The following is a 14,564-nucleotide window of genomic DNA, read 5'->3' on the forward strand; positions in this document are numbered from 1 at the left end:
GTTGAACCATCCTTGCATTGCAAGTTTTAATCCCACTCAGTCATGTGTATAGATAGTCCGTTGAATATGCTGCTGAGTTCTGTTTGTTAGTATTTTGTAAGGATTTTTGCATCGATGTTCATAAGAGATACTGGTCTGTCTGTAGTTTTCTTTTCTTGTAGTGTCTTTGGTTTGGGTATCAGGGTAATGCTGGCTGGCCTCATAGAATGAATTAGGAGGTGTTCCCTTCACCAATATTTTTTTCATGGTTTTGGTTATGATTTGATTTTTTTTTAATGTAAATCATTGATCTATCTGGGTAGTGATAATGTGACATGCAGAAACAAATTTAGTTTTAAATGTTTTCCATACTGAACAGTTAGAAAAGATAAAGTAGAATATGTTCGATTCTATGGTAATAACTTTGAATCTAAATGAAATGAAACTTTCTGGAACAATATAATATTCCATCTAGTTTCAAGACAGGTAACCTGAATTTATTAAAACCACTGCAGATGTTATAAAAATTAGCTCCAAAATCAGCATCAGAGCCAAATGTTTCATTAGTGAACTTGTCCAAATTTAAATCTGAAGACATAGATAATTTAGTATATATACATTGTATTACAACATAGAAAATGGGAAGTTGTAAAACTTTCCAATTCATTTTATACATCTAGCATAATGATATCAAAACCTGACAAATTTAACAGAAATAAGAAAATGTCAGGTCAGTCTCACTCATAATAATATATATAGTAATATAAATAAAAATTATGTATAAATACATTTTAAATTTTAGTATAAAAATAGTAAATTAAACTTGAACAATTTATCCTGGAAAGGTGGTTTAATACTAGGAAATCTATTAATGTAACACATCACTGAAGAAAGACAAGGTAAGTAAAATATAGTGGCCATTGTGGCTTCTTTTGCAAAAAGAAATAGCTATGTCACTGACAAATCTCACCAATCCTTTTGTTTTGTTTTAATTCTTATTTGTAAGCAGCATATACATGAATTTCCATTTTAAACCCATTATAGAAGGCCTTTAACAGGGGACTTTACCTCATTTATACCTCATTTATATTTTTTCATTTCATTTTCATTTCATATTTTTTATTGTCAGTGTTGTGTTAGCTTTTTCTTCTTCAGAGATTTGGTAAGGTGTATATTCAGTTTTAATGTTTATTGTGGTTACTTTAAATTTGTTCAAAAGACTCTCAAATCCATATTTCTGTAATAGTCTAAGTCAACACTTAAACAGATCTCTTTTTTCCCCTCCTATATGTCAAACAGAGAGTTTTGTATACTTCATTTCTCTCCATTGCCCTATATAGTTATTGGGTGAGATCTGTGGTTTTGAACCCTGGTTATTTGTGTTATTTAGCTCTCTCTGTTTTTAACTGCTTTCAGTGGTCTTAACAAATTGTTTTGTATAATGGCTTTTCCATTTTTAATTTTCTATTTTTCATTTGTGGGGTCTCAACTGGATCATTTATTCAAAAAGTTCTTTGAAGGAAGATACATGGAATCATATTTTCTGAGCCCTTGTGTATATAGTAATATATTTGTGGGCCTTCAGACATTTTTTTTTTCATGGAGTGTAATGTTTTTGACTCCAGAGGGTATCTCTCTTAAAAGTCTGAAACTTTGTTTCATTGTTTTCTGCCATTTAATGTTGCAAAGAAATTCAAAGTCAGCTGAGGTGCATTTTTTTCTTCAGGTTATGTAGTTTTTCTATTTGTATGGTTTTAGAAATTTTGCTTTATTCATGTAGTTAAGATTTACCCAAGACTTTACAATGTATATAACACTTCTCTTCATTGATTATTGCCTGACATTTAGTGATGCAAAAGTTGAATTGTTTTTCATTCAAGAAAGTTTTCTTCAGCTTTGTCTTATTGATGCTTTCCATTTCTTATTTTATTCTTAGGATCAGCTGTATTTCTTAGCTTACATCTCCTTCCTTTCTCCTCTAGTATTATATTTTTAATAGTTTTCATCTGTAACTTTTTTACTCTACATTCTAAGACATCTTCAAAAGTTTATGTTCTGTATCACTGAATTAAACTTGTCATAGTGTTATTTTTACCCTTGTTTACTCCAGTGTAACTTTAATTCTTAACTGTTTTTCATCTTTTCATCTTGGTCTATCCTCCAGTGTTCTATTTCAAAGATAAGAAATCGTCTTGTATTCTGCTGGTGCCAAATAGTTTTCCAGAATTTTGTATATGATTCCTATTTTTAAATGACTTTCCTCTCTTTGAATTATCTGAATGCTATTCCTCAGGAGTGTTTGCTGAAAGGCAATGTATGTAAATTGTACATTGCTCCACAGTTTTCTCAACTCAGGTCATCTTTGATCTACAGCTGTACTGGCTCTTACATAACTGTTTTAGCTCAGTTTCCAGGATATTTAATGGGGTTTTCTTCATTGCCTGGTTGTGTGCTATTCTGAACAGGTGAGCATGATGATAGAAAAATGATAGCATCTGCTCCAGAGATCCTTAACACATGTTCCATAGACGGTGTTTTACATGGGTTACTTTTTTTTTTTTTCTTTAGGTTGCAGTTCACTGCTACAAACCCTTCTCTACTTCTTGTCAAGTTGTTTTCTGGGAAATTTATTCTAACTAGATCAAGAAACAGTAGTAATAGAGTGAGAAGGGTAACAGGAAATATCACTGGCTGCTGTCTCAAGAAACAACAATAGAGAAGCCAGCTACATGGTTTTCTGTTAGTATGTTTCTGAACCAGAAGAACATAGTGAGAGAGGAGCTAGCGATCTTTGTACTTGCTTGCATATGGCTTGTTCTCTCTCCCAGGGTAACTGGTGGGTATTTTCCCTTCCTGTTCCATTGGCTTGCACTACCTTAACTTGTTCATTCTTTTTTTCCAACCAATACCTAGTGAGTTCTGTGTGCCAGGCACTTTGCTAGGTACTAGATATATATAATGCTGAACAAAACAGTGTTTCTTCTTTCATTGATGGCAGAAATAGTTTTTGAACTTTGTCAGTAATGCATTTTGGCAGAAATAGTTTTTGAACTTTGTCAGTAATGCATTTTGGTGATGATGTGATGTTTTATTTCCCTATTCTTTTTTTTCTTAATAAGTATTTCCTGGCACATTGAGAAAGGCTGTATTAATAACTCTAGCCTAGATATCAGTTTTAACTTTTGTCATGGGCATTTTTTAAGTTGTTCTGAATTAGGAAATAACTTTTATGAATACAGTGTTCATTATCCTGACCTTAGGGTATTATTTCCCCAAAAACATCTTGTGACAACTAATTTACTATTTCTTCTCTTTTTTCTTAAACTTTTTAAACTTTCTTAATTAGATGAATAAAATTGTAATATCAACAAAATTATCTTGTTTTATGTGGTGACCTCAACAAATGTTTTGGCATGATAGCACTTTAGCTTACCTTAGAATTTTCATATCTATTTGAAAGGCAAGCAGCAAAGCTGCATTAGGTGATAACAATGAAGAATTCGCTCCTTTTTAAATTTGTTATCTGACATGTATTTTTAAACATAAAATTTGAAGGATTGAAGGATTTTATTTTTCTCACCACTTTGTATATAAGGAAATAGAGGTAGTTTTTGTATGTGATGCTTATATTTAGAGAAAACTTATTCTAGAACTTTTCATACTCAGTGCTTCCAGTAAGTATTATGAGCTTTTAAACAAAACAAAACAAAACATCACAGAATTTGGCATATAAATAGACAAGAAGCACAAAGTACACACAGACCTATAAGTGTGAAATGTAATGAGTAAAGCAATTTTTTAATTTTAGTAATAAGCAAATCCATGAAAGCAAGATAGAATATTGACTTACAATTTAGATAGCTAACGTGTTCATTATGTAATTGTAATAGAGTTATTGTTGAGGAAAGGGAACTTTAAGCAAAACAGGACCTGGCAATTAAAAGTCACATCTCTCGGGCTTCCCTGGTGGTGCAGTGGCTGAGAGTCCGCCTGCCGATGCAGCGGACGCGGATTTGTCCCCCGGTCCGGGAGGATCCCGCATGCCGCGGAGCTGCTGGGCCCGTGAGCCATGGCCGCTGAGCCTGCAGCGTCCGGAGCCTGTGCTCCGCAACGGGAGAGGCCACAGCAGTGAGAGGCCCGCGTACCGAAAAAAAAAAAAAAAAAAGTCACATCTCATTTTAGTTTCCCAGGACTGCTCAGTATTAAAAAACAAGAAGCTTTCCATGTGCACTGATTGGGGCAGAATTAAGTTTATAAGATTGTAGTCATCTTGAGGGTAAGGACTATATCTAAATTACTTCGTGTGGCAGAATGTTACACTAAATAGTGGTTTGGTGATTTTGATGAAGAAGATAGAATCCTTAGGGGGAAACATAGTATCTTCTTAGGCTGTAATAAGATTAATAGTAATATTTGTTTTAAAGGTAGTTGTCAGGATTTGGAAGTATTTTCATGTTAGCTATACCAGTCTCAACCAGTTTGTTCACATCTGGGGCAGTTGTGTTAAATTTGATGTTGTATAGGGGAGGGGAACAACTTCATCAGGTGAAGTGAAGAGCATGTTGTTCACAGCTCTTTCACCTAGGGATTAGAAGTCTTCTCCGCCCCTCACCCCCCCCCCCCATACCTAAGTTTCTGCAGAGATCCCATAGCCCTAATCTACATGCTGTCTTTAGCTGAAAATCAGGCTCAGAGAATTTACTGTTCGTGTTGGTCCTTCAGTTAATCAGTTTACATTCACGTTGGGGTAAGAAACATAGCTAATTGGTGCATTATAGTTATTTTGTAGTGGAGGTAAATTAGCATCGCTGAAAGATTCAAGCATTCTGTCCATTGGACACTTACCTGAGTACTAAGTTTGATGTTTTCTACAGGTTTGATATTTACAAGCTTGTTTTGATTGTGTTGTAGCTGAATAGTTACCATGTTTCCCCTAAACTCTTTTAAAACAATCATGTTTAAATAACTTGTAACTTTAATTTTAAACTCATAAGTTCTTTGTATTTATAATGATTTGTATGCTTGTTTCTAGGGCCCACCTACAGATGCTCCTGCAGTGGACACAGCAGAACAAGTCTATATCTCTTCCCTGGCACTGTTAAAAGTAAGTGTTGAATGGAGTTACTTGCTTCAGAGAGTTCAGCTGCTTTCTCTCTTTTACTTCGGAATATTTTTCACGTTAACCCTCTCACACATAAGCTGTTGTTTTAGGTGCATGTATAAAATAGAGTGTTTTATTTCCACTGAAACACAATTAAGTTATTAATTTTAAAAAGGGGGGTGGGTCCAAAGGTCTCAAAGCTTTGTGTCTATATATCTTCCTCTTTACAGATGTTAAAACATGGTCGTGCTGGGGTTCCAATGGAAGTTATGGGTCTGATGCTTGGAGAATTTGTTGATGATTACACTGTCAGAGTGATTGACGTGTTTGCTATGCCACAGTCAGGAACAGTGAGTACTTTTTTGGTTGCCTGATGCAAGTAAACGTGTTTCTTTTCTCTTTTCTTTTCCTGTGTAAAATAACTCTCATCATATTGTAATTTTCTCTTTCTGATAGAAAAATTCATTATAAGATTAATGATAGAAATTTTTAGACTGTATTGAATCAAATCATTGATCTTTTAAATGCATTATGAATTCCCTGTAGATCCACAAATTGAGTGATGCTAACATTTAATCCCTTTACTTGTTCTTTTAGCTTTAACTAGCACAGTGTACTGGATTTATAAGTTAGTTACCTTAAAATAGTAGGATACTAGTTTGATTAGTTTGAACACTTGGTTCAAAAGATTTCAGAGACACTCTTTTTTTACGCGGGCCTCCCACTGTTGTGGCCTCTCCCGTTGCGGAGCACAGGCTCCGGACGCGCAGGCTCAGCGGCCATGGCTCACGGGCCCAGCCGCTCTGTGGCATGTGGGATCTTCCCGGACCGGGGCATGAACCGGCGTCCCCTGCGTCGGCAGGCGGACTCTCAACCACTGCGCCACCAGGGAAGCCCCCAGAGACACTCTTAATTAGAGTTTCAACTCACCTACATTATCTAGTCCTCATGTTTTGTTTTTATTGTTTTGAAATATCACCCTTTTTAAAATGTTCTGTGTATGGTGATAAATGACTCTTAAGCTTTTCCTATTCAAAATGTTAAGTTTAAAAAAAAAAAACAAAAAACCATGACAAACTTTAGTTCTTTTTGCCTTTTTCACATGGTAATTTGTTAATAGACGAACCATACTGCATACACATTTTGAAAGTCCTCTACTTTAATGCATTTAGAATGCATTGTTCTTTGTGGGAGTTTTTTGTTTTGTTTTGCTGTTTTGTTTAATGCATTGGGCTTGTAGATAGGTGTGTATTTAGATTTTTTTTTAATAGCCAAAAAACAATAACCATTTACTTACCTTCTGAAAAATAACACATATATCCTTCTCATCTACTTGCCTAAGAAAATATAATATGTATATTCGTCTGATGAATGTCCTTATGTGGATATCCATTGTAGTAAAGGGTTCTTAAGTTTTAATATCCTTTATTTCCTTGTACTACAAGTGCTTGTTTGACAATATAAAATAGAATATTTGATCCCCATGTTCATTCTCTGTAGTAGAGTTGGAAAGTTTTTCTTCTAGCCCAAGAGTTAGCAGACTTTTTCTGTAAAGACATATATCTCTGTCTCATATTCTTGTTTTGTTTTTTTTTTAAACCACCCTTTAAAAATGTTAAAAAACATTCTTAGGCTGTAGGCAGTAGATTGCATACCCCTGTTTTTGAGGATGCACTCTCAATTAGAATTCAAAATACTGTTTATTTTGGTGGGAAGAAGTGCTTATGTTAACTGGTTTGTTTAGGTAGATTAGACTTAAATTCCTGATGTTAGAGGAAAACCTTGAGGGAGCTATAATGGCAGTGATCTATCACTGGAGAGATAATATGAATGCCTTTAATTAACTTCCATGTCCTAAAATTTTCTTTTGGTTGAACTAGCAAAATAATGTAGCATTTAAAAGACTTGGTTGCAGATTGCCTCTTGTGGGGAATATTTTGAGAATGCTGTTATATTTGTGGTAATATTCAAATGTATATATTTCCCTCCAATTGCCTAATCTACCAAGTAGTCCTAACTAAAGCACTGAACATCCTCCCCTCCCAACTCAGCCAACCAAAAAACAAATAAAAACAACTCTGGGAAACTATTAAATTATTTTCCTTCCTCAAGGTGTTTATATTACTGAAGAAAAAAAAACCAACTTGAACTGTTGATTATTATAATAGCACAATATTTGTAGAACTTCAGATGAGATGGAAGAGGCCTAGTGCTTATCAGTTATCAGAGGATGACGTTAGGAAGTATGCTTGCCTAGACTGATCTAACCAAAAAATAGTTGGTTCACTTATTTGGTATTTCTGGTGTGTGTATATATACACACACACATTAGTCATGGCCATAAACTCTTTTTTTTGTTTGTTTGTTGTTTGTTTGTTTTTTTTGGTACGTGGGCCTCTCACTGTTGTGGCCTCTCCCGTTGCGGAGCACAGGTTCCGGACACGCAGGCTCAGCGGCCATGGTTCACGGGCCCCGCCGCTCCACGGCATATGGGATCTTCCCGGGCCGGGGCACGAACCCGTGTCCCCTGCATTGGCAGGTGGACTCTCAACCACTGCGCCACCAGGGAAGCCCCCATAAACGCTTTTAAAGGAGCCTAAAAACTATCTTAACTCAAAAAAAAAAAAAAAAAAAAAAACTATCTTAACTCATTAGCTAACAGCAGTATGGTACTTGGCAATTTTTTGGTTTTCTTGGTACTTGGCAATTTAAAAAGTTTTATTGATGTATGGTTTATAATTGAATGACATGAGTGGGTATCAAATATGGGTATCAAAACCTATTAACTTATTTTGGTATCCCAAAATAATATACACAGGTTTTTAGGCAGTAGCTTTTTGTTCATTTATCTTATAATATAATTTTTTTTCTCATTGTTATAGAAGCTAATCGTTTTGCTTTCTTTCTAAATCAGGGTGTCAGTGTGGAGGCAGTCGATCCAGTGTTCCAAGCCAAGATGTTGGATATGTTGAAGCAGACAGGAAGGTAAGTATTTCAAATGATCATATAATGGAATTATGGGAAATATTTTCAGAAATGTATCTCAGAATTTTACATGTTTGTGAATATCATTCTTAGGGAAAAAAAGCCACGTAATTAATGTAAAAGTATCACTGTCAGTGCTCTGCACCACCTATCTAGTATCTCTTTCCTCTAGAATCATAGAAATTTGCCAGTTAGGAAACTGCCTCATGTTAAAATTCTCAACTGTTACATAGTAAATTTGGACTGTAGCTTCCCACCGTTTAGCATATGGAGTTACTCTCTAGTCACTTATAATTGAAAGAGCTTGTATGTTCCAAAATTTGAGAGTTGCAGCTAAATAAAATTCTGAATATTTAATTATATTTGTAGTCATATTGAGTTTTAAAGACAGGGAAAGTACAATCCAAATATTGTTCAAGTTTTTTACCCCAGATTAAATCTCTCAATAGTTGTCATTCTCTTGCTCAAATTCTTCTACTGTGGAAAAAACTTCAAAATTAATGTTAGCAAAAGGCTCAGCAGCTGAGCAGAACAGTGCAAATTGGTTTTTGACTGAGTTCCTAGTTCTACTGCTGGTTTAATTGATATTTAATCCTTTCACAACAGTGGATCCTGGTGTCCATTGTTAAAAATGTACTCTGCCTGGAAAATCCAACTCCCAGAGCTAAGGAGTTAAAGAGTAGATATTTACTTGAATGCTGAAAGGGTAAAAACTGGCTCTGAGAAAGTGTGGTAACAAGGTGAAAAACTGAAAGCCTTATCTACCACTGCTAATGTGCATCTCTTAATGATAGCACTCCTTTGTCACACTTTTTCATTTCCATGTTTTCTGGATAATATGGTGTATGATTTCAGTGTTTCTAATGGTGCTTTTTCACACCTGTGTGTTTTTCATGTCTTCTTAATTTATACCCTGTTAGTTTGTTGTTTCTTTTCTATCATAAATGTATTACTTATTCTGTTCTGAACGGCTGAATGCCCTCTTTGTTTCAGGCCTGAGATGGTTGTTGGTTGGTATCACAGTCACCCTGGCTTTGGTTGTTGGCTTTCTGGTGTGGATATCAACACTCAGCAGAGCTTTGAAGCCTTGTCGGAAAGAGCTGTGGCAGTGGTTGTGGATCCCATTCAGAGTGTAAAAGGAAAGGTAGAGTGGATTCTATCTTTATTAGCATCTCCTGCCACATTCTATTTACAGATACATCACATAAAAATCTATTTTGTTTAAAGCATGATTCTTAATTACACAAAAGTACCAACCAAACAAAAAACTGTACCAGTTAATAAATGTGTCTTGGTATTATCATTAGCAATTTACCTATTTAGAGATTTGTTTCTACTTTAATTAGTCTAATTATAAATGTTTATCTTTAATTTTTATTTCATAGATTTAAGAATGTTAATCATACTGAAAGCCTTCTATACACATTTTATAAATATTTTAATAAACATTGCTGTACCTTCTTTTATTTTAAAATGGTGAATTTGGGATTGGCACATTTAAAAAATCTAAAGAGCTCTGTTTGCAGACATTGTGCAGGACATATTCTGCAGTTGTAGGTTCCAAATATTTTAGACAGTGAAAACTTGACCCAAACATTTGGTATCAACCGTTTGCATTTTTGGAGTGAGGACACAGATGAATGATTAGATATGCTAAATGATTCTGAAAAGAGATTAACTTGCAAAGCATATTGGGTTATAGTTGTTCTTTGTTGAAATCTTTTGTTCATGTTTAGTTCTTTTTTCCTTCTTTTTTTTCTTTTTTTCTTTCTTTTTTTTTTTTTTCTTTCTTTCTTTCTAGCCCCATATGCCATTTTCCTATTTCCTGCCTCATGACAGCAGGGAGCAGCTCTATTATCACCTTCACAGAGCTGTCTGCAAATGTGAGAGGCAATTCGATTTTGCTCAACCACAGGGAGAGTGGATTAGAAAAACTACAGAACATACAGAAATTGGCTAGGTGGTTACTGCTTTAAAATACTGCTGAGGTGTCTTGTTTGAGCATGTACGTCCATTGTAGTGTAGAATAATTGCTAAAATACAATCACAATACATTTATGGAATCCTTTTTATGAAGCTTTTACAAATAATTTTTGGAGCACTTAAAAATAAATATTAGCTTATCAGACCTGGAGTTTGATAGTATTGCAGATTACATTTACATCTGCTCACCAGCTCAGACAAACTAAATATGGCTGTTTAAACATGGAGTTTTTATCTGTCATGAATTTGAACACTTTCTGACATTATATAATTGTGATGAATAAAAATTGAGGTCTTTTCTAAATCATGATCCTATTAGATGTGATTTATCTTTTTAGAGGTAGAAACTAGCCACAAAAACAATAATAATAGAAACTGATAATACTAGGCAGTTCTGAATGGATAACTTCTGAGGCTTGCTATATAACTATACTTCAATTTATTTACTTTCTTTTTTACTAAGTGTATTGTTATTTAACTGATATAGATAAAAGGAGTTGAAAATCTTTGACATTTGTTAGTTTTATGAATTAAAGTACAGTATAATATTTAAGTTTAATTCTCTGATAATTAAGATACCTTATAAAAAAGTAACCCATAAGTAACTCATTTAAGTAATAATTATTATTTTAGAAATATAATAGAATTATCTGATTAAATTCCCATGCCACAATATATACTACTAATAATTGAAGCTTAGTTTTAAACATAATTAGAATTCTGTTTTGTAGTTTCAGTGTGATTTTTAGGATACTTAACTCATGTGATGGTGGCTGCTTTGAAAAGGAAAATATAAACTTAAATACAGTGAAAGAAAGCATTTTCAAAATAGAATGTAAATAAATGAATATGTGTTTTGGTTATCTTGTTTATAATATTTTAAATGGCAGTTTTAGTTTCCAAACCTAGTTTAGGTATTATATAACTGTGGAGTTTGCATTGTTTGTTTCTAATTAACCATGATTCAAAGAATGCATTTCATTAAAAAATATACTTGTATCACATGACTCTGTTGTCATGTGGTAAAGTGTAGTATTTAAAAATATATATCAAAAATTACTTTAGGAAATTACATGTATTGCTGTCTAGTTTTATATGTCATGAAAAAAATTATTTGGAAAAAATTTAGTATAAGCATCTATCACTGATGATTCGCATCACTTGTTGTACCTAACGAGATTCATACAATTATATCACCTCAAATAAGGATCCATTTTTTTGTCAATAATGTAACTTCATTTATAAGGTGTCTGAGTTTGGTTATAATTTATAGTTCTCTCAGTGTCTCAAAACTGAATTAAATTAGATGTTAGTAAGTCCATGGCCAGAGTGTTCTAGTTAAATCATTATACTTAAGAATATAAACTTACAAGAAAATGAAGAATAACATAGGACTCTCCCTTCCCCTTCCCTGCACATGATTTATCAAAGCTGTCAAAATATTTAGCAAGGCAATGATTAGATCAAGAGTTAAATGACTATATATAAAGGATTTAAGTGGGTGTCTGTTCTTTTAATACCTCTTTCCTGTATATTTTTGTATTTTCATTTTTGTAAGTCCCAGTATTATCTCTGTTTTTTTGAGTGATTAGGTAAAAATGGATTCTTTCTTTGTAATCTCAATTGATTCAAACTGGTTGATTTCCTTTTATAGTGACTTGACTTTATCTTTATGGAATTATTGCTATGTGCCAGGTATTACGGCAATAATCATTTGAACTTGTCTCATTTATTCTTTTTGATAATTCTGAAAATAGGTTCTATTATTCCATTTGTCAATGAAAGGGTATAAAAATTTAGGGTCAAAAGATTACTTTGCCCAAAATCATACTATTGTGTATTAAGCAGCAGAACAAGGATACAAATCTAGGTCTATAAAATTTCAGAACTCAAGCTGTTTACTGGCTCTTTAATATTAGACAGTTATGAACAATGTAATTAGAATAACTCAGGAATGGAAAATGAGTACCATAGTTATTGCAGGGCCTTCTCTTAATTTACGTGTTTAGATATCATTCCCTTCAACATAAGTCAAGAGGAAGGAGCTGCAGTTTCTCAGAGTTCTCGAGAGTTCTGTGTACTATTTTTAGTAGGTATTATATATTAATTGATTTTCTCATATAGTATTTTTCTATTAATTAAAAACAGTTTAGACAGACTCATGTCTGTCAGCTTTTGTGACATCCCTAGGACCAAACATTGAGACCAACATAAAAAATAAAATGTACTATATGATAAAGAATCCATATCACTCTGTATATCACATAATCTTGGAAATGTTTAAAAATGATACAGGCGAAAAATCAATGATAATAACATTTGTAATTTAAATGGAGTGTAAGCTTATAGAAATTACCAGCGAGCTCCACTCAAAACTTACCAGTGAAATAGTTTTTAAGATTCTGTTTTAGTTTACTTGTAAAGAAAACACATATTAAAATATTTTAAACTTCAGTTCTCAAGTGGTATGGTGGCAACCTCTTGCTTAATGTTTTGTTATCTTGTATATTCAACCTACAGCTGGACTTAATCCAGCAACAAATTTAGAAGTAAATTCAACTTGTAATATGACTATACTTCTTCATTAAGGCAAAAAGAACAGTCACTTTGTGCAAAGTCATAAAACTAGCCTACAACCATGACTACTTTTGAGAACTAATTTTCTTGTCAGGATTCCTGTCAGTAAAATGTTCACATGTTACCTGCTAACTCCAAACAATCTTTGTGTCTGTTCTCTATTTTGAAAATACAATCGCTAAAACCCCTTTATCTCAAATAAATCTTCACACTGGCTGGACTTTCTTGAAGATTTTTTATTTACTTTGATTGGAAATACTCAATGGGCTTCTGAAAATGTGGTGTTTAGTTTCAGATCAACTCATCATCAGGTATTTCTTAAGTGCAGCTGATATGCCTGTATGCTAATGGGGATACAAATTAAATAAAAAATGGTCTTAGTCTTTTTGAGAAGATAAGTCATATACATTTAGTGTCACTAGTGAGCCAGATAACATTCTGCTAGTTATGTGCTGGTAATCCTACACTGCATACTGATATAATACAAATTATACTGGTACTGCTTTGTTTCTGTAACTAAGTATTAAATTGGTTGCTAGTGACAAATGATTCAACAAATACTTATTTAGAACCTTTTATGTGTCAATATGCAATAAAATAGTACTTGTATAGCAAACATAGTAAATGCAGATTAAAAGTAGGCAGAAATCAGTGTAGACTGCATAAAGTAAATGAAGTTTGGACTGAATTTTAAGGACATCACTCTGTTATTGTTGTCTTTTAATCAGCGTTTTACAGAAAAGGTAGGGCTCTGAAGAGTAACTACAAAATATAGGAGGAAAGAATTAGGGAATGTATGTTATAGGAGCTTACCTTTTATTTTCAGATATCTAGAAGGTCATGTCTTTTTCAAGGTAAGGGGGAAAATATTTTACTTATCCAAGAAATTTTGTATTCGAAAGTTTTAAGATGGTGACAATTTTAAACTACTCCACTAATAGTTTTGTTTTAGCATTTTCTTATTGCTATTAAAAATTATATACCATAAAGGCTGGGCATAAAGTAAAGAGCACAGGCTTTGGGATCAGGCCTGTATTAGAATCCAATTTTTATCTCTTCTTTATAGCATGACCTTGAGCAACTTACCTAATCTTGAGCTTTCTCATCTATTAAACAGGGATTTTAGTAACTATCTCATAGTATTATATTATGAATATTATAAAGTGATATATGTAATCATTACAGTGCACATGCATATAGAAGGTGTGCAATAAATATCACTTTATTATTCTGAAGATTAAAATAATTGATACTTAACAGGAAAAACAACTAGCATATTTAAAAAAATAGAACGTGAGCATTTCTGAAAATGTTGTTAAGAACAAGTCTATAAATTAATTACTAACTTGCTCACTTTAGGAAGATGAAGGTAATAATTACAAAAGAAATGAAAACTTTCCCGTTTATATTTTGTATGTTCAGACTAATTTAGGAACACTCTTCTGATTCAGCTGATTTTTTTATTGAGCACTTACTGTTTTTCCAACATATTTCTCTGGGGCATGCTGATGAAAAAGAAAATGAATATATTACTTTAAAATTCTGGCCTTTGAAATGATTGATGTGATTAAAACCATTTTGTGTTTCATTCACCTGTCTGTATGTTGTCTCTCTCACAAGATTGGAGCTTCTTTTAAGGGAGAAATGTTTCCATATCTTGGAATTGATGCAGTGTCTGCAAAAAGTAGTTTTTTTAAAATAAATGTATATAAGGTAAAATCAGGAATGAATGTTTCAGTGGTCAGCTAGCTGTTACCAATTCAGACTTTTAGCATATAAGAAAACTGCAACTAATTTTGTGAGGTTAAGTAATTTGTATACATTAGCGGTGATCACTTATTAAATGAGTGAAACATGAGATTGACAAGGTCAGTGAGCCAGTTTGTTCATAGACATTAACCTTGATGAATCCGAGCCTTGTGTAATCAGAGTTAGAGTT

At 33.3% G+C, this 14,564-nt stretch overlaps 1 protein-coding gene across 3 annotated transcripts in view; it reads left to right on the plus strand.

Moving 5' to 3' along the window:
• The window catches only part of PSMD14 (proteasome 26S subunit, non-ATPase 14), a 133,289-nt gene that overhangs the window by 86,256 nt on the left and 32,469 nt on the right, over positions 1-14,564 (plus strand). For all 3 annotated transcript variants that reach the window (XM_079923938.1, XM_079923939.1, XM_079923937.1), the window contains 4 exons: positions 5,012-5,083; positions 5,311-5,430; positions 7,995-8,065; positions 9,059-9,209. In XM_079923938.1, coding sequence (XP_079780064.1) covers positions 5,012-5,083; positions 5,311-5,430; positions 7,995-8,065; positions 9,059-9,209 — 414 coding nt within the window. The remainder of the gene's footprint in view (positions 1-5,011; positions 5,084-5,310; positions 5,431-7,994; positions 8,066-9,058; positions 9,210-14,564) is intronic.

Source organism: Stenella coeruleoalba (assembly GCF_951394435.1).
Source record: "Stenella coeruleoalba genome assembly, chromosome: 6".
Taxonomy (NCBI): domain Eukaryota; kingdom Metazoa; phylum Chordata; class Mammalia; order Artiodactyla; family Delphinidae; genus Stenella; species Stenella coeruleoalba.